Source organism: Amia ocellicauda, chromosome 21 (assembly GCF_036373705.1).
Source record: "Amia ocellicauda isolate fAmiCal2 chromosome 21, fAmiCal2.hap1, whole genome shotgun sequence".
Lineage (NCBI taxonomy): Eukaryota > Metazoa > Chordata > Actinopteri > Amiiformes > Amiidae > Amia > Amia ocellicauda.
The window spans coordinates 23233848-23261414 of record NC_089870.1 but is presented as its reverse complement, the minus strand read 5'-3'; the positions used below and the strand labels follow the sequence as shown (position 1 = coordinate 23261414).

At 43.4% G+C, this 27567-nt stretch overlaps 1 protein-coding gene across 2 annotated transcripts in view; it reads right to left on the bottom strand.

Annotated features, from left to right (window-relative positions):
* Nucleotides 1-9967: 9967 nt before the first annotated feature.
* akap6 (A kinase (PRKA) anchor protein 6) overlaps nt 9968-27567 on the bottom strand; it is a 122579-nt gene continuing 104979 nt past the window's right edge. For both annotated transcript variants that reach the window (XM_066694324.1, XM_066694323.1), the window contains exons 12-15: nt 22105-22320; nt 17095-20307; nt 15808-15936; nt 9968-11066 (exon numbers count right to left, since the gene is read on the bottom strand). In XM_066694324.1, coding sequence (XP_066550421.1) covers nt 11019-11066; nt 15808-15936; nt 17095-20307; nt 22105-22320 — 3606 coding nt within the window. In that variant the 3' untranslated portion in view covers nt 9968-11018. The remainder of the gene's footprint in view (nt 11067-15807; nt 15937-17094; nt 20308-22104; nt 22321-27567) is intronic.

Sequence of the window (27567 nt, the reverse complement as noted above, 5' to 3'; positions counted from 1 at the left end):
CAATAAAGCACAAAAAGAAAACCTTTTTTCTCCCGATATTTCCCATAATGGAATGAAATAAATGGCCATGGAAGACTTAACCAGACACTGCATGCTTTAATACAATTAGCTTAACAGTTTCTATGGTTTACTTGTTGAGTTATCTGGAGGAGTCTGAATTACATTTATTTGTCTGCAGCTCTTTTCTAAAGCGTTTGGGACAGATTTGGGGCAGTGGTGAAAGCTTGTTTCCCACACAAGACTTAAGGTCTAGAGTTTAGTTATTTTTTAACATTAAAACATTAGTGATATCAAAGGCATACTTTCTACTGGGAAATGTAAAGATGAAATGTATTTTCCATGTTGAAAAAGTGCTGGAGTTTTCACTGCAGTGGGAGGTGTCACGATTCTTGCGCTGCTGTGTTGCTCTTTGCTTTATGGACAGTGGAGCTTCCTGGGAGGATGAGAAATCACTTTTTCCAACTGGCGTGGTCACTGCCCAGTAAGGAGTGACGTCTTTGGCAGATGACAACAACAATAACAAAAAGAAAACGCTCAACCGTGGCCACACTTCAATTTTTTTACTTCTCCTCTCTGAGTCAGTACAGAAAATCTAGGAGGGTGTGGGGTATTTACGAACGAGAGCTCCATTGATATCTTTCCTCCTCTGGTTTCTGCAGACCCTCATACGTTTCTCTGTGCGTTCATCATTTTTACTGAAGTGTGAGATTGCGATTGGGCCACCTTCGGAGCATATCCCCAGTTCCCCTTGTTCTGCAAGCTGTGTCGACCGGTAGGCTTAATGCGGTGCAGGACAACACAGCCATAATAGTCCTACTTACAAGGTCAGGGACTGTGTTTACTGAAGCAGTGTCTTTCCTCCAACCGTGCTGCGAACGCACCTGTGTCCACCTCTTCAGTGCTCGGTCCTGTGCTGACTGAACAAGCCCACACTTCATCACATGGTCTCTCAGTGTTTCCTCTGTCTGCTATTGCACTTTCTTCTCTGGCTATAAATAGATCATTTTTAGGTCTACATGTGAGTTTAAAGGCCCCTGTCTAGCGACACTTCCCAGTTTAGCAAGTCTACAAGAGTAATTTTATTTGTATCACAGTCTCACAGCATTTGTCTTATTCTCCTGCACTTGAAGTTGAAATGAACAGCAGACCTAGCAGATGACAAATGTGTGATTTGGCCATTCAGACACGGTGGCTCAAATCAAATGGGCTTAATTGATCCAGCTTCTGTGAATTACAATGACTTTAAAAAGCAGGAAAAATATACTTTTTTAACATCAAACTTAATACATCTTAATACAACTAGTTCAAGACTATCGGACTGAAATGGCTGTTTGTTCAGGGCCTAAACGCTGCAACAGGCGCAGTGGATTGACCAACCTGCTGATAAAAACAGAAAACAGCACAAACAAGCTTCTCTATAAAATAATATCATTGTCCCTTGTCTGCTACCCCCTCCTTTCTAAGCATAAATTGTCTTCTCAGGGAAAAACAATACAATTTACATTAAAATGAGATCATGCCAGACTTCCAAGCAAAGCTTTATTTTGGCTGACATAAAATCCTCTAAATTGTTCTTATGGAAAACCATTTATTGTTCCATTTCTTGTTCTAGTCAGTTATTCACTTAGTTTGACATACAATGATAAAACAATCCATGCCATCGTTTTAAGTGCATCTGCATGTTTATACCATTATATTAATAGCATTCAACATTATACATATGTAAATATGTTTGATAGCTTTACTTTCTCTTGCTCTTTTTCTCTCTTTCACTATATGCACCTATAAATATGTTTGTCTATGTCTACATATGTATATATCACTATATAACACATGCCACTGTAAAATGTTTTCAGTATAAAACTCGAAACATCTTTTATATTATGTGAAATGCAACCTAATTGTGTGTTGTTCTATTAAGAATAGGTAAAACGGTTTCTGAATTAAATTGAGAAGAAGAAAAAAAACACTGTACTTCTTAGCTGTAATGAATTTTGAAATATTGCTTTCATGTGTTTGCAGAAGATATGTGGGTGAAGAAAATGATAAATTAAATGCTGAAAGGAATTAGAGCCATACCATTCAAGAAAACTTTCAATATGGAAATGAATTATTTGCAGGTCAAGTGAAAATGACATCATCATTTTTATTTATTCTTTATGATAAGCTCCACATGCCCTTTCGCACTGCTATATGATTTTATTTCAAATTGTTTCTTAATGTGGTTTGACGACAGGTCTGAAATCCAATCAACTAACCTCAAATTACATCAACAGACACACCGGCTTTTCAAATTCAGTAATGGGGCCACTACCCCCGTCATTTATTTAGGCATCTACTTGGACTGCAACACCCTGCATTTATTACTACTATTGATATCATTATTGATAATAATAACAACAACAACTAGAATTTAAAATATCTAGGGACTGCATATGACCGTAAATCTTTTAATAATATATGACTGAATTTCTAAATATGGATAATGAGAATCACATCCATCATTATTATTATTGTTGTTGTTGTTGTTACTGATATAATTTTAACTGATCATACTGTGGAAACATCTTTACCCCTTTAATATGCCAATACAAGCCCAATAAGTAAAATACAGACAAAGTGTTGTACAGGACTGTGAAAAAGTGTCACACATGAACAAAACATGTCAAACTAGATTAAAAGTGTGATGGGGACAAACAGAGTGTCCTAGGGGACAGTCAAAATGCATCCACATTATTGCACAGTTAGTGGTTTCTAGTTTCTGCGGAAGCCGTGTTATACATGACTATTTACATATAGAGTCATTTTTTTCTCCCTGGTCTGTTGAAACAGAGAAGCCTATCGAATTGTACAATAGTGTAACCTGCCACCTCACACAATAAGGGGTTAACAGGGGTAAATATGGTGCCGAGGGAAGGGGCACAGAGAGGGGATGAAAGGCAGGAGGAAGCCGAAGGCGGGGGGCAGTGTGTTCAGTCTCTACTCCCTGGTGTGTATCGCTGTGTTACAGAATCAATAGAGTGGTGTTGAGTTCTCCCTGCCATGAGATGTTGCTGCTACTTGGGAAGCACGGTGAAAATTAGAAAACGTTGTATTGCATTGTTGAGCGCAGTACTGTAATACACTATCGTATTATACTGTAACATTGTGTTGTGTTGTGTACTATATGTTGTACTCTACTGCACTACACTACAGTGTAGCAACTACAACTCATATCATATTACTACACGCAAAACAGTGAATGTGTGTCTGTGTTTTTGTTATTTTTTTTCTGTCGGTATTTCCTGTCTGTATTTTCAGTCATGTATGGCCATTTCAACTTCTTTTTACAATGTTGCTTGATGCCAACCTATAGTGTCCCTGGGTCTGAAACATGCCTGTATCTGTGACCCTGGAAGCTCGAGCAGGGACGACACAATTCTTGCTGACTCACATAAGTGGGACCCCCTCCTTTATGGCCTTTAATGCAGCAATCAGCTGCCCACTTCCACAACTTCCCCTCTCAGCCTTTCTTGTGTCATTTCTAACCATTGCAGCCTATAAATAGAAAATGTAAAAGTACTGAAAATAACTTCAACAATGTTTCCTATGATGGGGCCCACCGCAGGGCTTTTGCCCCTTATGCTACATGGTCATTTTGCCCCATTTGAGCTTCAGAACAAAAATTCCCCATAATGCATTGAGTAGTTCTATTGTCACTCAAACACTACCATCATGTAGGCATTCAAAATGGAAAACAGGAGACACTTCTTCACACAGAGAGTGGCATCCTTGGCACTACTGACATGGAGACACAGTGTATTTGTATTTGACTTATTTTAAAGAAAGGGAATCTGACTGAATGCCTGTAAATCCTTACTGCTATTGGCTATTGAATGTTATGCAGTTAGTGAATAATATTAATCACAATAATAAAATATCCCACAAGAGAAGAAGACTATATGATCAGGACCATGAAGGTGCCAGGAATATTGTATTATGATTCATATGCTTCTTCTGCCTGATCATTTTCGACAGAAGGAAAAGACATTGCATTACCTTTCATAAGGTGGGAAGCAGGGCCATGATTTTCCAAGCTGGAGGGAGGCGTCTCTCAGGGTCCCATGCTTGGTCCCTATTTTGCTAATGAAGTTCCTCAGGGTCATTCTTTGTGCATGAAGCGCCTGTTTCGGCGAACCGTATTCATGAATTCAGCTTGACACTCACCGAACACACTCCTGCCTCCGGCCAGAATCCTTTATTCACTGGGAAATCTCTCGAATTTATGGTAAAAAGCACAAATTCATTCGAAATCCATGAAAATGGATGGAGCACTTAAATAATTTCTTTTCTTCTCCCAGCAAAACTCTCAGTGCACAGTCAATGAATTAGTTAATTTGAAGATTTTAAAGTAATGTGATAATATGGAGGCTGTTTGATAGGAAAAGAAGTTCCAGGAAATAACGCTCTTTTCAGTCTGTGAGAAGCTGGATGTTTCAGCTGCAAAGGGAGGCTCAGGGTTTGTGTGGCGGTGCTTATCTGCCAGTGGAAAACAACAGGTCACTGCGACAGTATCTCGTATTTGTCTATCTGCAGTCATGCCTGCAGGTCACTAAAAGCTTTCTGATTGATATACTCTAAATTCACCAAAAGCTAGAATTTCCAGCAAATTTCCCACTGATCGTTAACCCCTCACAGAGCCTCCTGCAAACAATTAACACGATCTGGTTTGTAAGTCTATTAGAGAGCAATGTTGTGGAATCCAGGAAGACACTGAAAAGGGCAGTAATTACACTGAGACTGAGTCAAGTACCTGATATTGTCGTAGTGTGATTCTGAGCTGGGAGAGTTTTTAGTCCTGCTGTTAGCTGCCAGCTTTCAATTTATATCCTCTGAATCAGATAGTATTGCAATACTAAACAAGTGGTGCCAAGTTACACTCAAGTCTACGTGCACAAATCACTTCTATGTGTGGTAGTCCAGTAGGCTACCAAAAGATAAATTATGGTAGCCCGCCACAGATTTTGGTAGCCCACATTTCTCATTTCCATTTAACGCTCCAATAAATACATTGCAGACAGATCTAATTTCAAGGTGGTAAAAGGTTCAGAATAGAAAAACACAAACAATCCCAAATACATGAACTATAAATGTTTTTTGTTTTGTTGAAATATTCCACATTTAAATTGTCATATAAACTTGACAACAACATACCCCTGAATCAAGTGAAAGTAATTTGCTATGTCTAGATAGAAAGGCCTGTGTATTGCTTGGTCGGTCCTACATACATTTTGTAAAACTAAAATACAAGTTTGTTCAAAACAAATTATATTGTTTTGTAATTTTAATTGTAAAATAAAAGAATTGCTTTAAATCTTTATTTTCAATTAGACAGAGGTCCATGCAGGGTTCACCATCAAATTGCACAGGCTTGGTGTAGTAGTCAGCAGAGGTGTAGACTTGAGTCAAGTGACTTGGGACTCAAGTCGACCCAAGTCAGAATTTATGAGACTTGGAACTTGACTTGAAAAAAGCTGAAATGACTTAGACTTGACTTAGACTTGGCAATCACTGACTTGTGACTTGACTTGACCTGGCGGTTTACTTGGCATCACTTTTCTCATTTTTATGTTGTTTGTTATTGTACATTTTGTGTTACATTCAAAAGGATGCGCAGCCATCACAGGTCTAGAAGCTCCGTGCGCCGTGTCACAGTCCACACCCTGGTCAAATGAGTTTTTCCCGTCACTGATGCAGCAGCAAGCCATGAATAGAAATGTTTTATTATGATCACAACACCATGTACACTACTGAACACTGCACACCAATATAGAAAGCAGAGTGATTAAAGCAGGGGAGGAAAAAAGAAGAAACATCTCTCCGCATTGCCATTAATCTGAAATACAGCACTGCTAACCACGAAACGAATAATCTGAACAGATCTTTTCACTCATCACTGTTTATATTATATTCATATATTAAATTAGATCTATATTTGCACGTATTTGCATGGTTGCGTCATGTTTGCGTCATGTTTCCGTCATGCACTGCAGTTTAGGATTAACCCGCTTTCCGGCCTCGGCCTGAGCCTCCCGATTCGGGCCAAACGCGCATGCGCGACATCTCCACGAAACATGTAACCCACCCCCCCGTGGCATGTGTGTGAACTTGTGTGTGTGTGTGTGTATTACATATGCATGTCTGTATCAATTACAACACAAACCAGCAACTACAGATGTCTACTACTGTACAACTAACTCACTTCGACAACACAAATATTAAAATTAGGCTTAAAAGGTTCTCAGTTGCACAACTAAACACACAGAGCTCGCTGTCGGTTAGTTCGTAATCAACGTGCTTCACCTTTACTTCATGTTTCATTTTGTGCAGTTTTAATCGGCTCCTTCTGCAATTTAGGCAACTACACAAACTCCCGCCTGCAGCCCAAACCTACTGCAATAACCAATCACAGCTCTGTGTTTGACATGAAGCCCTCCCCCACAGGCCTAAGAGCCAATCACAACTCGCACTCGACACAGCACTCGCCCACCCGTGTAGCGTCAATCAAGAGTTTCGGCGCACTGCGCGCCTGCGCGGCCTTTGCGATGGTGCGGGTTGGCGGTCCAGTCACAATTTCTACCGCCATGTCCACCCCTGACTACTGTTGTACGTTTGTGTTTCACTGGATTTCTGATGTTTTCTGATTCACTTACATATTACCATTGAGTTATAACTAGCTTTTTTAAAAACACAATGTATTAAAAGAAAGATTGCCCTGCAAGGTTAGAATGAATAGTTGAAGGATGGTGTACAAACAGAGAGAAAGTGTGAAGCCATATACTAACAAATTGGAAAGATACTTTGCCTCCACAATTGGGATGATCTCTTTATGTAATTAGTGTGTTTTTTTTTAACTCTAACAGCAGACAGTCAGTCAACAAGACAAACCTAGAATTAGTACTTGTCATTTTATTTACTGCATCTATGTAACAAATAAATGTAACCAATACTGCCACAGTAGTATTGTGATATCAGTGCAAATGTCATAGACCTGAACTTTGTCGAGTTGCCATTGTGCTGCATAAGAGTGGAAGTGTACGGCTGTCGTACGGGTGATAATCCCGGAGAAAAACACAACAATTACAGGCAGTACAATGTCTTTGTGTTTCCCCTCCCACAGTTCCACTGCACAGCTGTCACAGTCTTACATCACGGGATAATTCTTTTCCAAAACGGCTTTAAAAACACGTCCTTCCCATAAATGTGTCATAAAAGCCGACGCCACCTTAATGACAAGTGGCGTAACCCCCCCTCAGCCAAGATCTCCCTTAATGTTAATTTAACTGACCACGCTTGTGCGCAGATCTTCAGTCAAAACATTTTGATGGCTTATAATTGCTAAGCCACCATGGTTCGCTTCACTTGACCTTTAGAACTTTTAAAGTCATTTCCATTCCATACAGAACTGTCTTATTAATTGCAGAAAACAAATGTACCCCTCCATGATCCTCACATGCAAAGCAAATAAAATGTTGTTTCCTTTGTAACATATTAGCACAATCACAGCTGTCTTACTCTCATTGACTCCGACCCACATCTACTAGCTTTTTAAAATGATCATTCCCTTCAGCCCGTAAAGATAGGCATCTGAATGCTTTGCATACTTTGCCATGCCTACGAAGTAAGAAGGGGGTAATCAAGTCCAGGTTTTCAGATTGTCTTGATAGATTATTGACATTGAAGTTTTTATTCTCCATAATGTAAAGCACATTGTCAACAACATCTTTTTTATGTCTAAACAGTAAAACCTTTCACTACAAAGAATCCAAACCAGGAACAGAAAGAACTCTTATTTGCAATGAAGCGCAGGATTTTTTTCTTCTTGTAAACCATTCCCACTTGATATGTGATAAATGAGTCCATACTATTCCCAAGTGTTTGGGGTTTATTTTTCCCCAAAATGTCATCATATGCCATGTCTATCATTAATGGTAACGAGGGTATTGCTTTCAAGCCTTACCAATCAAAGAATGGAGAAAAAATGGCCTTAACTAGACGCTACAAGAATGAGTAAAACTGTGGTTTACTCTCAGTAGCAAACTACAAAAACTATTTCCTTTGTTGCAATCGGCATGAATGAATGAAATCTCTTTTCCACTGGTCTTCTGCAATGAAAGAAAACATTAAATCTACACATTCATTTCTCTAGTTATTCAAAAATTCTACAAGAAAATAAGTCAATTTGAAAGCACGGCTGAAAATTGATTAATATTGGACAGTATTCTTCAAATCTGGTAGCGGGGTGATGCTCTGTAAACACATCCTCCAGTGAGAGAAAGTGTTCAGATGCTGACGGTTATTGAAAACCTGCCACGCACTGCAAACACAAGGCTGAAACTTGGTTGTTGCTTTCGCACCGTCTATATCTGCAGCACAAACTCCAGGGATTGTTCTGGAGGTTTTAGCCTTAGTGAATGCCACTGATATTTTCTACAGTGACCTTTTCATGCAATGCCTGCTTTTGACTGGCATGATATATAACACCTCCCCCACAATAAATAAATAAATAAATAAAAACAAAAACACAAAAAACTACACCTGGTCAGATTTCCAGAGAGGTCGTCTAGCCTTCGGGCACATGAAGTTTAAATTAATCTTGGTCTGGGAGTGAATTCATGTACACTGTGCTACAGAAACACCTACTTGAGTTGATCCTCACTTCATTCAGCATAGCTTGAAGTACTTCTGCTCAGCTTTCCTTGGAGGACATCGCAATTTGTACCTACAGACTAAACTAATACCCAAAATCAATCATGGCAAAGTGGGCGGAGGAAAAAAGGATTTCACCAAACTGGGACGATAAAACTTGAATGGTTTAAAATACAATTTAGAAATGTGTGTTTTATAAGTGATCCATGTGCTGAAATGCTCCCAACTCTGGGTGGTTATAGTTACACAGTTATCTAATCCCAAGACTGTTAGGGTACATCTTATAGACACACAGTATTGGACCCCAACCAGGGACAAATAAATGAACTGAAAACAGTTGGCCTTTTAATTGTGATTTCAAACAGAATATAATTTCACTAATTAATTAATTCCTCCTTAATTTGTATTATAGTTCTGATCTTGTGAAATTAGATTACCAGGAATGGTTGACTGAAACAGATTGTAAAAGGTTGGTTTAGACCATAATGTATAATTTTCAGGAAAAAACTCCAATCAGTGGGATTTTTAATGAGGTTCTATAACCTGGTAAGTCAGAGCGAGCCATACAGCAGATGATTGCATCTGATCTACCATTGCAACTGCATCCTGTTAACATAATTTCCACTCCCAACGGACAAGACTTAGGAAAAATAGGATCCTGTTTTGGATTAAGCAAACTGGATTTGTTTTCCATATATACTGAATTTACAAGGAAAAAATAATGAATTGTAAAGCAAACGTAGCCTCTGGGTTTTCAAACGTCCTTTCTTTTACATGTGTGTGGGACTGTCGTGCCTACGATCAGCACAGCGTCCTTTACACACAGTGATGCGCAGTGTCCCTGGAAATACTGAAAGAACAGGTAATAAAATGTACAAATTTAAGCTTTAAAATCTTTTTCTTTCTGACGGTATTTTGAGAATTGCTGATGATCAGTCGCTTCCGTTGGGTTGAGATGGAAGGACTGAGACTGAAAACTACAGAGAACAAATGTGAAGATCTCATTTTCAAATGATGATTTCCTGTGACTTGTACTCTTCCGTCACACTTTCCTCGAAGAGACTTCTTCACCTTTCATGCAAACATTCCTCACTTGCTCCCTCTAAAGCACATCAGGGCCCAAACACCCAGAGAGAAGGCATTTTATTTCCATACGAATCCGTCTGGGCGATGTTCAGGTCATGAAGAGATACAATAAGGAATCTGTTGTGTAAACCTGCACTCTGATCAGTGTTACTGTTCACGTTGGAAAAGAAAGTTGGAAAGTGCACGTGTCAGATGTGATCAATAAATTAAGTTTATTTTTTTTCAACCTTTTTATATTATTAACCATGCAGTCTAGCACTTTTAAGGCTTATTATGTTCCACATCACTGAACACAAACTATATAACGCTAACATGAAGCATTTATACCATCATTATACACCAATGTTTGCACTTATACATATATACATACAGTATTCACACATCCAAACCTTGCTATTCCATCAGGGTTTCCTCCTCCTTCTTTGTTTCTCCTTTTCAGAACATTAAACAGGGAAAAGCAGTGTTTTAACAAAAGTTATAAGAAATACAGCAAGGCACGCATTTTTATTTTAAAACATTTCCTCATTTCCACCTTAAGAAACATAAAAAAAGAAACGGTGTATCGAGTTACGCAGACTGCCACAGATCTTGTAATACACAACACAATACAGCTGTTTTCAACTTAGCCCGTGTTGCATAGATAGAAATCTACTAGATTATTTTGACAGCCTGTCAACTGCAGCACTGTTTAAAGTCCCGTTGCTTTTGAAGGGATCAGCGGACGCGGCTGTCCTTCGTGTTTCCACAGTTCTCAGACAAAACAACAGCGTAGCACTAAAACCGTTTCGGCCAACCACCGCTGAACGCAACCCTGAAGCCAAACACAAACAACGCCGTTTGAGAAGGTGAAGTCCTGCAGCGTGAGACGGAGAGACGGGGGGTGCTGGGAATGAGGGACGCTCCAGCCGGCGGCCGGTGACACGACGGAGACAGATCCCGCACGGTGTTCGAGTCTGGTGACCGTGCGAGTGAGATATCAACGGTGAACTACCATGCACAGGAGACTGAGAGTACGGGGGTCTCAGAATGGCGGCAGGCCATTGAGGTAGCTCAGTACGGGGGTCCACGACGGGCAGGAGGAGGAAGAAGGGGCCCTGCTGCAGTCCGGGGGCCCCACCAGGACAGGAGTCAGAGAGGCGGCGAAGAGGAGGAGAAGCAGAAGCAGCCACATGGTCAGGCCGGCGTGAGCGACCCTCCAGGGCAAGGATGGAGGCCTGGGACTCCCCGACGGGGCGCGGCCCGCCTCACGGCTTGGGTTTGGGATTTGGAGGAGCCAAGCCACCAGACGCTCTCTGGAACAACACAAGCAGGTCACTGGGTTTCACTTCTATGTCAGTATTTTATTATTATGAGTTTTAAAATGATCACTGTGTAGTTAGCACGCACATGTTGGATAATGCTTGTTGAAATTCCCAGAATATACACACAGAACAAGTCAGAAATGCAAAGTGAAAATTGTACATAAAAACCCCACACGCAACCAACAGAAAGACACAAACTGAAATGACACCTTAATCTTTAATGATCTCCCACTGAAGTGAACACCAGAATACTCATTAACCTGTACAACCCCAGTACAACCACACCCCCCAGCGGGGTTTCCTGTGTGTTTTCACTACTTCCGTGTGAAATATGGCATTACTAATTATTCTGCAATTAGCCAATTTGCACAGCAGGAATATTGCACATTTCTAGTGTAAAAAATTGCTCTATTGACCTCTGTGAATTTCAATACACAATTAGTAACCTTAGTGTGTTAGAACAAATACATTACTGCGTGTGAAGAACATAAAGCAAAGCCAGTGAGGATGTGAGTTCAGATTCGCAAAGCAGTGAAACTGGTGTCACAAAGAAAACTTAAAAACCTGAAGTTAAGATCAGAAGGAAAAAGCAAAAATTAAACTTTTTTTAATAGCAATGAATATATTTTGTCATTAAGGTTTATTTTTGGCATTGCTAATAGTAAATCTGAATAGTTGTGCTAATGCAAAGTCTAATTCTCACAATCGTAACAATAACAGAAATAAAAACTTCAGGTTTCTTGGTGCGTTTCTCCCCACAATGAAAGCGACAGACTCTGACCAGCCACGGGGTTCGGTTTCAGGGCTGCAGTGTGAGTCTGGGATAATTAAACCATGCAGCAAAGCGGCGAGGGCTGGTGATGAGGATTATGGAGACATGACTGTCAGAATACAACTGAGGAGATTAGCGCAAAGTGCATCTCTTCGACAGCTTCTAGGAGCCACTCCACACATGCATTATATTCGCCTTCACAATTAGGCAGAAATATCTGGATCTAACCAGTTACCTTTGCCTGTGATCTTGTTTTGCTGTTACTGACCTCTATGTTTTTTATGGATAAACGACACACAAAAGACAAAGGGAAGAGAGCAGTAAGCATTGTATTGAAAACGCAACAAAAGCCCACACGTTAGAGAGAGAGATTATGGACAGTCCGAGGAGGGGATCTCAGCCTCGTACACGAGCAAATTAGTCTCATCGTCGGGTAATTTATGTCCAAATACGTTAGGTGTGCGAAACAGGTATTACTGCTGAATGTCAAATTTCCAGGCTGAGAGAACAAAAGCAAAAAGAGAATAGGAAACCAGGAGTCTCGATATGATCCCCATTCTAGGAATTACCATCTTAATTGACATGTGAAGCTATGCAGCGTCTTTGATTTGTAAATTATTACCACATTATACATATAAGGGGGCAAATATTGGGCAAATAACACATAATATAAGTAGGGGAACTGGGGAGACCTTTGGATAAAGTGTTCCTGTGGGAAAGGTCCACAGAGCGATATCACTCGGGGCAGCCAGAGCGCACAGGGAAACGGGCAGCAGTGAGCGGCTGGGGAGCCAAACAGGGTGCTGAATATGTAAACAAAGTTTAATTTAGCTAAACAATTATGAAGAGTTATGCTGAAACATACAGCCTCCTTACGACCTGCAGTGTTCATGATAAATAATGAAAAGGGAGAAATAATTGAGGCCAAAAGTTCCCGAGACAAAGCTTTCAGGAGCCCGAGCACTCACCATTCAGACCTGATTAATACGTGTGTCATCGCTGCCGAGATTCTGACGCTCTGGAGAACCTGTTCATAACAAATGGCTCTCTTGATGTATGCAAAACTTTAAGAGTGCATCCGAGCACTCAATCAGACTGCAGGATTACTTGGATTGATAAATGAAACCACACACCCAGGCCAGGCTCACTGTAGTGCACATCATGTTGTCTGCAATTACACAGCCAAGCCAGATCCCAGCACTCGACCATCGAGCACTCGACTGAGCAGAATTGTTAAGTTTGTCAATAGGTGAGACAGATTAGGGCCGTTACCGAAACGGAAGCAGATCGTGCGTCTGTGCAGCTCATATTGTTCTCCTTGCAGCGATCACAGAGTTTGGGTTCCCACAACAGACTCCCGGGCCACTGGACTGATGTGCAGGAAGCCCTCCTAATTAAAGCAACATCAGCACGAAAGGGCGTCAGGTGAAATTAAATAGCCAGACACCCAATGGCACAACAAAAAAAAAATAATAATAAGATTCTTTTTCCAGTTCTGATGATATAATTCTCTTTCTAACAACTCCCTATCGCTCCAAGTTTCTCAAAACCGCCGCAGGCTTCAGCCAGCTCTGTTTCAACAACACAATCTGAGATTTCCAGATATTCAGTTTGATGTGCTGGTGCGCCTCGGCCCTCTCCTTCCAGCCGGTCGGTTACACCATGAGCTCACTTACAGTAAAGCATTGAAGAGAATGAGCCGGACGGGGGGGTGCGGACGTTTGAGCGGCACCAATCCACTGCGAAGGAGCTCTCTTGGCAGAAGCAAACAAATTAATCTGCGTTTCCAGCTCAGGTTATTGTGCCTTGCTGAAATGCTAAAAGAGCAGCAAACGAGCAATTCCTTCGTTCATAAATGAATAAATCGCTTCAGTGGGAGAGCTCACAGAGGAAGGATTCTCTGCATGTTAATCGGGCGTCGGGTAAACGAGCCTGGTGCTGCGGCTGCTCGTTGTGGGCGACTCGGGTCGACTGGAGATGAAGGATCGGGGATATTCTCCTTCAAAGGGGTGTCCATTTAACTAAACTGAACACTAAACCAAACATAAAAAGATTGAAAAAACAGGTCAAGCACAACGACTGCACTGCCCTCCTTTCCTTTGAGGCTCCCTGTAAGAGCAGAGCGTTCTGATTACTCACATCTCCACAGTGTGCAGACCAATCAAAACGCTGTCTGCTATCACTTATAGCCCTGTGAATTTGGCAAGCGACGCAACGAGCAACACTGTCTTTAAAAACAGCTCTCGAATCAATTAAGACTGTGTGGCACTGCTGTAGAAACAGTGTATCCAGTAGTGCTTTACCTAATATTGTTGTGAGATACAGAAGGCTTCATGGCTGTCATAAAACACACGTTATCTGTGACATTTTCCTCATCTATCTATCTATTTCAGTATTACTTTTGCTTCACAGAGGATCAGCAGCATTTAACATGCTTTAGTCTCTATTGGCTTGTTCTGCTGTGACTGCTAATCTCCTCTATAGTACGTTTCAGTGGACTTACAGATAATCTCGCTGCATCCCCAGTGTTTCTGCGCTCGGAGAGCTGAGTTTGTGTGCAATTCAATTATCGCCCTGGCAGGACAAAGGCGTTGTAGGGTTACGCCCAAACGCCACACACCACAACTCAGCAATATTCAAATATGAAAATCATCCATCATGTATTAATGGGATTAAATCAGATTCTAATTCCCTTACTCTCACTTCATCGCAGGAAGCTCTAGGTTGCCTCAAAAAGAACAAAACAAAACCTAAAAAGCAAACTTAAATCTCTTTTTTTTTTTTTTCAGTTTTATTTTCTGCAATACGCTGTATTTACCTTTTTCCAATTATATTTGCCTCTAAAGACAGGGTTCTTTTCCATCTCTGATGAGGATATAATGCTTTGTACTTTCCATTTGACGTATTCTGTGTCTCCTGTATCATTTAGGCTGTAATGAAATCACAAGCCTTAGCCAACCCTGTGGAAATTGCGCTGTTTCTCCCTTTAGTGAATGTGCAGCCAATTTATTTGATACTTTGCCTCATCTTGTTAAAGTAACCTCAGTTGAACAGGTGGCCGTTGGGACCAGGTGGAAACTGGCAGAGCCGGCCTCCGCAGCCGAGCTGCAGCTGTGGATTAGGATCACTGGGCAGAGACAGATGTGCCAAGACAGTGAGACGGGAGACAAACTCCTGACTCGATATCACAGAGACGGGACACAAACCTCTGACTCGATATCACAGACAGACGGGAGACAAACCTCTGACTCGATATCACAGACAGACGGGACACAAACCTCTGACTCGATATCACAGACAGAGACGGGACACAAACCTCTGACTCGATATCACAGACAGAGACGGGAGACAAACCTCTGACTCGATATCACAGACGGAGAGATGGAAGACAAACTCCTGACAAAACCCATTTTGCTCTGAGCGCAGTCAAGTCACATGACCAGTGAATATTCCTGGGCACATATGAGCATCTCCGTGTCCTCACTGCAGCGGCACACGCTTTCACAAGGGAGAATGATTACTGACTGAAAGCGTTTCATTTTTATACCCATTTTTGATGAAGGCACAAAAAAAAAGGAAAGAAAAACCAGGAGCGCCTGGCGAACGCGTCTGAATATACCGGCTGTTATGTAATGCAGCTTTTCAGACCAATTTGAAGGATAAGGAAGCGCGCTGATGAAAGCACAGTCGCCTATAATTTAAATCATAACACGGTAACTGCAGATGAGGCAAAGTCATCATCAATGTAAGAAGCAGGCCCTCATGTTTGATCATGGACAATTTGCAGGGCTTTATAGCAAAAAAACACAAAAAAACAGAAGCCGTGTGTTTGATTGAAAACCTGCCGATGAACCTGACTCGTTAGGAATGAGCTGCACAGTGCGCCGTCTGCAACCCTCTCCACTGCCCTTCGCAGCGCTACAGCACACAGACTGGGAGCACACGCGTGTTCCTCTGTACCTTGGCCAGCACCCTCGGGGGCCCTCTCTCCTGGGGGGCGTCGCGGGGTGGCAGGGCGGGGGCTCCGGGGGCGTCTCTGGCTTTGGATTGATTACCGTCACTTTTTGAGCTTTTGTCTGACCTTGGCAACTGAAAGAAAAAGATGAATTACTAAAGGTTTGGTTTTAAATCGGCCGGTATATATTCTCTTCTATTCTTGTTATATTCTGTTATTGCAATCTAAGATTAAAAAGTAATTTCGTTTAGTTAACAATTAATATTGTAATTATAGTTATTTTACCATAATTGCTTACATTCTGATTCCTTATTAAACCACAAGACTAAAGCTTTTCTTTGCAGTACATTCATCCAAAACTGCACAACTTATTAAAATGCTGTACTTTTACCCAGCGGCAAAATAATTCTATAAATTAAAGAAATAAAAAATGAAATGTTCAGGATCTCATGCAGAAACATGCTTAGACCTCCTCCCACCCTAAAATCAGATGAGAGATGATTTTTATTTTGAAAATGTACAATCATACATCAAAAGCATGTCTGTCTGCACCAAAAGCACAGTGCACAAACGAATGCACGATTGGAAGAAACTGAAATTGTCTTCAGCTCTGATGCGTGTTCCTATTTATTTCTGTCCTATCCGATTATTTAAACAATATCCTCCCACGAGGTTATTTAGGAAACCTCTTCCTAAATAAATATCATATTAGTCTATACATCCTGTACTCATAGCTTTCGTTCTTTCACCAGCAATAGTCATGACTGTTCTGGATTACAGATCCATCACCTAATTGTTCTGCAGATCAGTTCACAGTATAATCCGGTCACTTGTGGTCAGGATGGTTCGCCACACATGCGTGTTCACCAGTACACGTTGCCAGCGCAGCTCTGTGCCAACGCAGTCGGGCCCCCATCAGACACAGTTACCACATCAAGCACAGCCTCTTTAATACGAAACTAAATGGTCAGCATTATAGGAAGCAGGCATAAAAGGCTACGACTGCACACGCGATGGAAAACTACTTATGGAGAACACAAATACATGCTAATTCAGTCATGAAATTAAGTAATGATTCTCACAGTATTTTTTGCTTATGAATCATAATATAATCTGACTGATTATGATTATTCTGTTCTGTAGACCTTAAAATTTTAAATCTAAAGATGTAAATCCCTCTTCCATTAGCACTTCAGGCACACAGAGAGCAGGGCTGGGGGGGGATACGGAGTTACTCGAGGGATGCAGGCGCAACGCAGCCCTGCCTCATCCAGAGCGCTGTGGAAACCCACCTGTCTCTGAGCTGTCCTCGTCTCCTGATGTGAACTACATCCTTTCTTGACATGCTTCTGTTTCATCCTCTGCGAAGCAGCGCCTTTTTCATCCCTATCAAATTTTCTTATCTGAGGACAGTTAATTTTGGGATTATTATAAAGACTGTCTTCCTCTTTTAAAGGATTTGTACTGGAGCAAGAGACTCTTATCTTAGTCATTACAGGGGAAATATTGGATTCAAGCATTTTAGTATCTGTAAAACATTCAACAGTGTCTATCAGGGTTTCACATGGTAAGGGATTAAGATAAGGAGCCTCATTATGGCACTCTAACTGGCTCCTCGCTGGAGCTCCTTCAGAAAGACCAGGTGCTTTTTGGTTTTCAGCGTGGCGTGTCGTGGGTGCCGGGTCCGTGCCTTTCTGCTGCAGGGAGGAGTCGCTCCCTCTGGGCTGCCTCAGACAAGCGTGTGCCTGGCCTCGTCTCGCACGGGGCCCCCGAGCCACAGCGGGGCTGTAGCGCAGTGGGGGGCCGAGGTGCACTTGCTCGGTACAAGTCTCAAAGAGAGGCTCCTCGTCTCTGATGTCCACGGTGTCGCTGAGGTCGGAGGGCAGGGGCGTGCTGCTCTTGTCTTCCACGCACGTGCTGACCTCCCCGCAGTCGCTGTCATGGGAGGACAGGGAGAGATAGGAGTAGAAATCACCTTTCCTCAGCTGTATGGGCCGGTGCGAGTGTTCCAGGACCTTGTCCCTGATCTGGGCCACCGGGGTGGGACTGGGCGCCTCCAGGTCCGTCTGTTCCTTGCTCTTCAAGGCCACCGATGCCATGTCAATGATCTCAATCACGAAATTGTGCACGGAGCCGTCGTCTTCGGTCTTTTCTTCCTCGCCAGTGGGAGGACAGCGACTGCAGCATGACGGGCCATCGGTGGCATACTGGTGACTCTCTCCTGTGTCCTTCAAGAAGGGAGAGAAGGGGTGTGGACTGTTGTCTCCGCGTATCACCCCCACCGGACACTGATGGGTAGCGTGACACTTATTTCTCGCCACCAAGGAGGGCGCGTTGATGCTGGAGCTGTGGCACGGGATCTCCCCACTGAGCTGGCACTCCAGAGACGCCCCCTTGGGCTGAGAAGACTGCATGTCACGTGGCACAGCTTTGGCAACAGTGACCCTTCCATTGGAGGCACCTGAATCCGATGCATAGCAGTCTTTAAATGATTCCCCACTCTTAGTAATAAGACTCTCTTCTTCCTTCAGAAGCTCATCATCTTCATCTTTCTCCTTGAGTTGGGAATTCTCCACATTCCCATTCTCCATGTCATCCACAAAGTGGCTCATGTAGCTCCGCGTCTCTTGTCTGGGGGCCTTGTTGACGTCTGACTCCTTCTTGTGGAGGGGATTGCTCTTGCCGTTGGCATTGGACTCCAGCAGCTTCAGTGCCGACTTGCTTAAGAAGCGGCGCTCGTTCACGGTGATGGTGGGGGCGATGTTCTCCCGGGAGAGAGCGCCGCACTGCAGCTCGTCCCCCAGCTCGTTCTTCTCCCTGGACTGAGACAGCCGGGGCTTGATCCAATTCTGCAGTTCGTTCTTCATGTAGTCCAGCCCTAAGACGAAACTGCTCTCTATGTACTCCTCGTCCGAGGCAATGCTGGAGTCGTCGTCGTCCTTGATGCCCAGCTCTTCCTCGGTGAGAGTGAGCGTGGAGCTGGACAACAGGTCGCTGTCATCCTCGTCATCGTCCGTGCAGGCCGAGGTGCAGGACACGTTCACGATCATGCTGATGCTGACGTCCGCCTCGTCGGGGACCACGTGGTTGGCGTGCTTCCTGAATGAGGCGTTGGAATCCACGATCCGGTTCTTCTGCACAGCGATGTCCTCTGAGCACAGGGAGAGGTCTTCGCTGCTGCTCAGCTCAGTCAGGGAGGCGGCCGAGTCCTCGTTCACGGAGGAGGCCACCTCCAGCGACTGCTGCCCAGTCACGGGCGCCTTCTGGGAGCTGCTCTGGAGAGTGATATCTGAGATGCTGCGCTTCATCTTCTGGCTGAGAGGACTCTGGATGTTCTCCAATCGCTTCAGCAGCTCCAGAGTCCTCTTGCTGAGCTCCCCACTGGAGTCCCCGCCGAAGGCCAGGTCTCCTAAGCTGTGCTGACTTGAGATCTCCTCTGTGCTCTTGCAGGGGGCCAGCCAGCTCTCCAGGGAAGTGCTGCGGTGGAGCGGGTCTTTGCTGGACAGAAATAAATCTCCCGCCACCGATAGGGAGTCGAGGGAAGAGCCGCGGGACGAGCCGCGGGACAGGAAGGCAAACAGTTTGTCGTTCTTCAGGTCATCATCTCGCCCAGAGCCAAATTCTTCTGAATCCACTTCTAGGAGACATTCCCGGCCGTTGACAGTGATGGCCACGTCGCTCTCTGAAGACTGTTCAGTGTCATCATTCGCTTTCTTTTCCTCTTGTGAATTCTGTTCACACACCAGTAATTTGCTAGGATCCTTGTATGAAACAGAGACATCCACCGTCCCTTCCGTGTCTGCGCTATAGACTGGGTCTCTTCTCAGGTGACCACCACGAGCCTTCCCTTCTCCCTCGTTTAACAAACCCTTTCCGTCCCTCCTGTCCGAGCAGACAGAGAGCTCCGAAGATCGGTGACTCCGGGGCTCGTCGGCCGGGTTCAGCAGGCAGATCTCGGAGTTGGCTGTAGTTTCCGTGTCGCCCTCGCTCACTATCCCGCTCTCGCTCTCCGAACGCCGGGCCAAGTCCCCGCAGTACACGTACTTGCCCTGTTTCACCGCGATGATGCCTCCGAGCAGATCCGGCAAGGATTCGGTGGAAGAGAAAGACGAGTCTTTGCTCAGGCTTTTCATCAGAGCGCTGGGCTGTTTTCGGCCTGCGTGCGGAGGAGCCTTTCTGAGACAGGGGACATGAGGCCTGTCATACAGCTCCACGTTGTGCAGACTGTAAACTTGATATACGTGCGGATGGGAAGCCGGGGGCACGAACCCAGAGCTGTACTGGGAGCTCTCACAGCGGGAGATGAACTGATTGAGGCGGGGGTCTGCGCTCCCAGGGGACTCCGGTGTTAGGCTTGATCTATGGCTCTGCGCTGGTTCCAGATCACCTGACTCCATATTGACACCGATCAGGTCGTTACTGATGTCCGTATCGTCCCACTCCCAGGAATCCTCGGCAGGGGCTTGTAAATCCATGAACGCCGGCTCCATGACGTTCACCGGCACCTTGAACAGAAGAGCAGAAAACACAGAATAGAGTTAAGAAGCACAGTGCGTCAGTGAGGAAACTGCTGGCAGCAGTACAGTTAGGCAGTTACATTTTCTGTGTCATCTCTGACCTCTCCTTCGTGAATCATCACAAGTGTTTTGTTTTTGTTTCTAAAGGGCTGCCTTTTGCATTTCGTTGCAGATGATCTGAGACCCCAATCTCCCGTTTTATGTGCTAATTATAAATCTGCAAAATTGAAGCCATTCCTGAAACAACACAATTAGACGCATGTACAGTTTGCTCAGATGGCACTCACAACGTGTTTAGAACAACTACACAAATTGCTCGGCTTCCAGTTCATAACAGAAAGGCCTATTTATATTAGCCATTTTTATCTGCGTTAATCTAATAAACTAGCAAATCTAACACTTGCTTAGGTATGTCGTACAGCCCCTATAATGAATTTTTATTAGATTTCTGTTTATTCTCTGCTTGCTGATAAAGGAAATACTAATGACTATGCTGGGATAGCTAATGCATGATAAAACTCTCGACTGTGAGAATAATCAATCAGTCTAATCAAATAAAAAATTATTTCAGTGAGCTGCCTCTGCTGACATTGTACTGCAGGAGCACTAAATAACGGTTTAACTAGCCCTTCAAGTAGTTATCCTCAACTACCTATTTAACAAACTTTACATTTATGTCTATGATTACTTCAGCACCACAGTATAAATCTGTTTAGTTTTACACAGCTGACACTTGCATTTGGATATTTATCAGACGACACATTACTTCTCCTACAATACATAATTACATCAGTGTACATGAAGTATGCTTGTTATTTACACAGAACAAGTTCAACATTTATTTCAAATGCATCTGAAATTGTATAGAATCTGTCTCTGAGATCCTCTCTCACTCGGCCTTGTCGCTGGTTGGTGTGCAGTTTGTTTCACGTCAGGTTAAAACAGTATAAATAAAAAAACGTTATTCTTGTATTAAATTCCGAACAGGATTTCTCCAGTTCTATCAGTGTGCGGTTGTTTATTTATACACACCACACACCGTATTTGTTTTCCACTCGGCACACTTCACAAAACAAAATTGCTTTCCAGCCTTTGCAAGGTCAGATTCCCTCGATGTCGAGCAATTTGTCTTCCTCCTCTAACGGAAAAGTTTATAACACATCAGACAGATCAACAAGTTTCCTGGGGTTTGATGCGCTGACCGCGGCGCTGGGGAGGCTCTGCGCTGCTGTGGCACGTTTGGCAGGAACGCTGTCCTGACAGAGGGGGGGGAGAGGAGCAGACAATCCTGCGACAGACAGTGGGGTGATCTGCTGATTTGCATACCAAAAGGGTCGGTGTGGAGGCATCGCTCTCAGAGATGTAATTGATATTTTATCTGTTCTACAGATTATAGTCACAGACAAAAAGGATTAAAAATGCTCGAAAGCCAGCAGAACTGCCCAGTTTATAAATCCTGTTTGTGTGTAACGTATCTCCGGCTATTGACTTTGTATGATGTTTTATTAGGACACATGAGACGTATTTAAAGGTCTTCCATTGTTCTTGTTTGTGTCATAATAAAAAGCCATACTTTACAGACTGAAGAAGCCAAGGCTGTGCGAACATCTGACATGGATCCTAACATGTTCTGTCACATGGTACCCAGACAATATCTAATGAATTCCTCAAATTCAAACTCTGTAGCATACGTTGCCCAGTTATTTTTGTGTGTCCTGTTGTGTGTGACGCACTGTACTGTGCTGAGCAGGCGCTGTGCCCTGGTCCCGTGTTGTGGCGTGTTACCTGCTCCGCGCCCAAGTTCTTCTGCAGCCGTGTCTGCCACTGCAGGGCCTGCATGACGATGGCCTCCCAGCGGCGCTCCAGGTTCACGCTCACCAGCTTCAGGGCTTGTCTGTCGGCATCGGGCGCGGCGCCGTCCTGCTCCTCCAGCAGGCGCCGGCACAGCCGCAGCACCGAGGACACGCCCCTGCGCCGCTGACGCACCTCGCTGCACAGGGACTGTGGGGCAGGAACATAGACATACTGAGCACGCAGACCTCGACACACTGAGTACACTGAGCACCCACACCTCAACACACTGAACACTTGCCATACAACACACTGAGCACCCAGATCACAACACACTGAGCACTCAGACCTCAACACACTGAGCACCCACACCTCAACACACTGAACACTTGCCATACAACACACTGAGCACCCAGATCACAACACACTGAGCACTCGCCATACAACACACTGAGCACCCAGACCACAACACACTGAGCACACTGAGCACCCAGACCTGAACACATTGGACACAATGAGCACCCAGACCTCAACACACTGAACATTCGCCATACAACACACTGAGCACCCAGACCTCAACACACTGAACATTCACCATACAAAACACTGAGCACCCCACACTCACCCCCCCAAAAACTTCAACACCTAACACTTACTCATCCCTCGACACCCTCAACCCTTATTAAAGTGAAGTTATGGTAAAGCATGTAGAGGCATAGTAACCCATGATACAAACCATACAAAACCACGGCAAAGCAAAGAAAATCAATGTTATAACCATGGGAAAATCATGGGGAAACTGCCTGAACTCAGCTGTGCAGAATAAGCACCAGTCAGAGTCCAGAAATAAAAACCAGTGGCTGCCCATCAGTCCATCTGGGAAAGAGTGGAGAGACGGTATGGATTGGAAAAAGAACAGCACTGAAAGAAACGCAGTGAAGAGTGAGTGAGTCTGTGTAACTCAGAGAGCTTATTGAAACTGACAAGTAATTTAATAGTACGGCCTAAAGGTGTGCAAACGACAGCAATTAAATAGATTTTCTTCCACAGAAACAGTAAACCTCTGTCTACGAAGCCATACGAATATGAAAGCAAAGTGTCTCTTATAAAGATTCAAATGAACAATGACTCTTAAGAAACTAAACCATTTATACACCCTATATATAAGGGATGAATGGAGCGAAGGACAGAGAGTCAACCAGTGCAACAGAAATGTCTTCAAACCCACTTCACACTGTAAAACCGGGTTAATTGTATCAAGTACGGTAGTGATGCGATCGATAGAACTTCATCCATTCATCTGCAACACAATTCCCGAATTATCCTGCCATTTGCATAGGGCCCGATTCTGCCTGGTGGAAAGCACCTATAAAAAGACATTTCTATTCCTTTAGCAGACGCACTGCGCTGCACACGGGCAGGTGGATCTCTCACTCCGATCCTCTATTTACTGATGTATTACACTGTGTGCTAATTTAGATTACCATAGCGCCGTAAAGGGTAGAACTCCATTATTTCTATAATAAGGGGAACAGCATCTCTTTAATATTTCTGAATTTTAAATAAGGCCGATGACAAATACCAAAAGCTCTATTTATGCCACAATATGACTGCTAGGTTTATGATTCAATTTATTGCAGCACTGCATTTCCATTAATGTTTCCACAACTTGCCCTGATTTCCTTCCCCTCTCCTGCCGGGCGAACCCTGTCTGCCCCGCGTCGCTCGCAGCTCAGCCAGTGGCTCGGAGATTTCCATGACACTGCAGTCCATCAGGAAAATGTAAATCGCGCCACTATCTAGTTTTATGTTTCCTCATAAATAGGTGAAATATTAAATATTGAAACCCACTTCAGCTTGCCGCACAGGGGGAGACCTCCATTTCCATTTTATTTTCACCCCTAGCATGTCACGCCAACCCGGCCGCACGGACACGTCGGGAAGAGAGAGAAATGGACCTAAAAAGGTTCCCAAGCAGAATACCTGTTTGCAGGTAGCAGATTAAATACGCCGTGATTTGAGAGTAAGTACAGATCTGTCACCGCCGTCTCCTGCCTGGCCCTTGTAGGACAAAGCATTCAGAGTACAATTTATGTAAATCCCCTTGCACGGAAATGCATTCTCTTACATTTTCTAATAAATATTAAACACTATTACATTTAAATTGGATTTTGGCTCAGCAGTTTCCTCTCCTGTTTTAGCATATATTTACTAGTCCCTTTGTCTTTTAAACAGGTAATGTGATTGCAAAATACATCTGCCTTCTCCTGGGAAGAGGGAAACCGGGCTCAGTGCATTGTGATAAAGTTGTCGTTCGCAATAAGTTCGGTGGGTCGAGTCAGACCTGAACGAGAGCGTCTGTAACAGGACGACGGATGATCCTGCGGAGGAAACAGGAGCGGGAGCACAAGCATTTGTAAAGGCCGAAACAACACGAGTTCAACGCTGATGGAAAAAATCACCGACGTGGCTATAAAAACGTATTTGCACTCCACACAGCTAAGCAGTGGCATTGTTTCTCCAGCTATAAAACAGGCCTCTTATCCTTCACTAACACGCTGAATTATGTGACACATTTGCATTTACATAAATAATATCTCCAGTCGTCGTTTTTATAAAAACAAGTCAGTTAATAGGAAAATGGGGGAAGGCTACACAACAGTAATACCGAGCTGTGTGAGTGTTTATTCTTCCTGCAGTGTTACATTCATTCTTATTATCATCTGAGCTGTGTCTTAATGGCCCCTCTTTCCTGTTGGCATTGACAGGTATCTTACAGCAGAAAATAAATCATGTTCAAAGAAGACTACAGGACCCGGATTGCAAACCACAAACTGTGGGCTATTTTCTTAAAACATTAACAGAAAAACGTGTGTGTGTGTGTGTGTGTGTGTGTGTGTGTGTGTGTGAATTTAATTTAAAATAAAATAGAAATAATAACAAATACAGGAACAACAAGCCTGGATGGCTGTAAAGCAGTCTTCCCCGTGAAGTTTTGCTCTGTATATGAAGTTTATGACGATGTGAACACGTGTGGCAGGACTGATGTCTGCACACATGTATCGCACACACATTTGCTCGAGAGCTTCCTAACCCAGAAGAGGAGCCAGTTTCTCAGCACCAGCCGCGTACTGTACGAGTGAATCATTTCCGGATCTCTCTCAGTTTAGTGTGAATGCGCCTGGCAGCCGCCCAGCCCTCAAACATCTCAGTCTTGAGACACACAAAAGCAGCCGCCTCGCCCTCAATGGCAATGTCAGGCCTCCTCTGTCCCTTGAAAAATATGGCCTGTGAAAGCTTATCAAGAGCGCATTTATCAGCTGGCTTTTTAATACAGGCAGGAGAGTGTCAGATGACTGGTAATATGAGCCGCTGACACAATCTCGGGCTGTAGATGACTCTGTTCTGAGACCTCATCACATTTTCTCATTGTTTTATCCGACACCCGGATCCATCTGCACTATTGACTGTATTGAAGTAAAATAAAAAATGATACACCGCAGGTACTGAAACAGACGCGTCTCTAACAGGTTTGTAAACGTGCAGCTTATTCATTTGAGTCGTGAAAATAATTTCAAAACCAACTCCATGTTTTAAGGTTTAATTTTGCTTCCTCACATTATAACCAGTGTTCAGTATGAGGGTGTGATCCTATCATGAGTCTAGTCTTTATCAAGGGTTGCGGTGTGTCTGTTTACCCTTCTTTCATGAAACACACGTTCTTTCTAATTCTTGCTTAGTAACTACGTATCCTATTGGTATTTTTCTGTGATGTGAGTAATGTTGGTCGGCTCTCCTCGATCGCACTGTTTACCGCTGCTGTGTTCAGCACAATTACGAGTGAGAGGGAGATTGTCTACATGCTCTCCACCGAAGCGAAGAGCAGAATTAACACAAATAGTGGCCCAGAGGAAATATAATCAATTACGATTAATTAAAATATTCAGATTAATTCTATTTGTTGATTATGTCAATTAAAAATCTCAATGACTTGTTCAGATGTATTATTGTAAATGAATGTAACAAATCTGTGGATGACAGTCCATCCACACACATACGTACCGTCGCCGACCATTTGAAGTTTAATCTGTTTCAAGTCACTCGCTGGAGTGCAAGTGTGTTCCGGAAGATTCCTCATGCTTTCCTGAACAGCACTGAGTTATTCTCACAGATCTGGGGCCATAAGGATGTTGATTATGGAAATGATTTAAATATAGTTGTATACAGCTAGATCACAAGTGGAAATAAATATAATTGTTTAGCAAAAAGAAAGAAAAGATAGTTTTTTCCTAATATGTGAGAGAAATGTGGGTTTTTCAGAGTATCTGTCACCCAGTCTTGGTTGGCAGCTGGCAATGAAACGGTCGTCCATAACTCCAGACATTCAATCAGAGAATCTGTACGATGCAGGAATTTTTTTTCTGGTGACCAACATTGTGACATTTGTCTTCGTGTTGAAAAGTGGTTATGAAATCATACATTTGTTCCCCCCTTTGGTATCCAATTGTAATAAAATGTGCACCAGCACTTTGGCCTAATCAATACCAGTCAACACCACCACGGTGCCGTGCAGAAGCCCCTCAGTGGAGAGTGGTCAACGTGTGCCAGAGCCACGCCAGGATATGGTGTAAATAAAAAATAATCTACTTATAGTGGATGTTTATGGAACGTGAGCGAAAAGTGAGATTCTCTCCCCATCGTTGTCTGATCGCTGTCACCTGCCTGCACTCGATTAACGGACGAGGCAGGACTAATACGGTGTTGGCAGTTTTACATGTGAGCACTTGCACAGACCTAATGTGGTTAGCACTTGGCAAAGAACAGGAGTTCCTTATTCCTAATCATGGAGAAAGTATTGATATTATATCTGCGCTGTCACATTTTATTAGCTGGATGAAGGCTGCAGAATACAAAATCTGAACCCGGCGGTGCAGCCTGGCAGGGCCGGCAGATGGTCTTTCTGAGCGCCGCCAACGATTAGTCTTGACCTTCCATGAGATGACTGGATATGGCCTAAGATCACTAATGAGTTAATGCTGATGCTATTGACAATAACTGTTCGTTTTGAGCTTTAACCCTCGGACTGTCACACCTGATTATCTCTCAGACACCCTGATGGTTCGCGTACCGCAGGGGAAGCAGAGAAGTTGGCATTAAGAAACAAAATAAAGAACTAATCCACTTAATCAAATAAATACAACCACACATACACACACACACACTACAAAACGCTGCCGTCTTGAATTCTGGGTTAAAGCTCACTGCGGAACAAGTTTTAGTCTGAATGTAACAAGGTATAACCCTGATAAAGTCGTGGTTTTCACCGCGGATTATAATAAATTAACTGACTTCGGTGAAATAGTGAAGGAATTCAAACACTAAAGTATCAGAAAGAAGTGAATGAGAAATATAACATTTCTTCTTCCTCAGTGACATATAATCATAGTAATCCTCTTA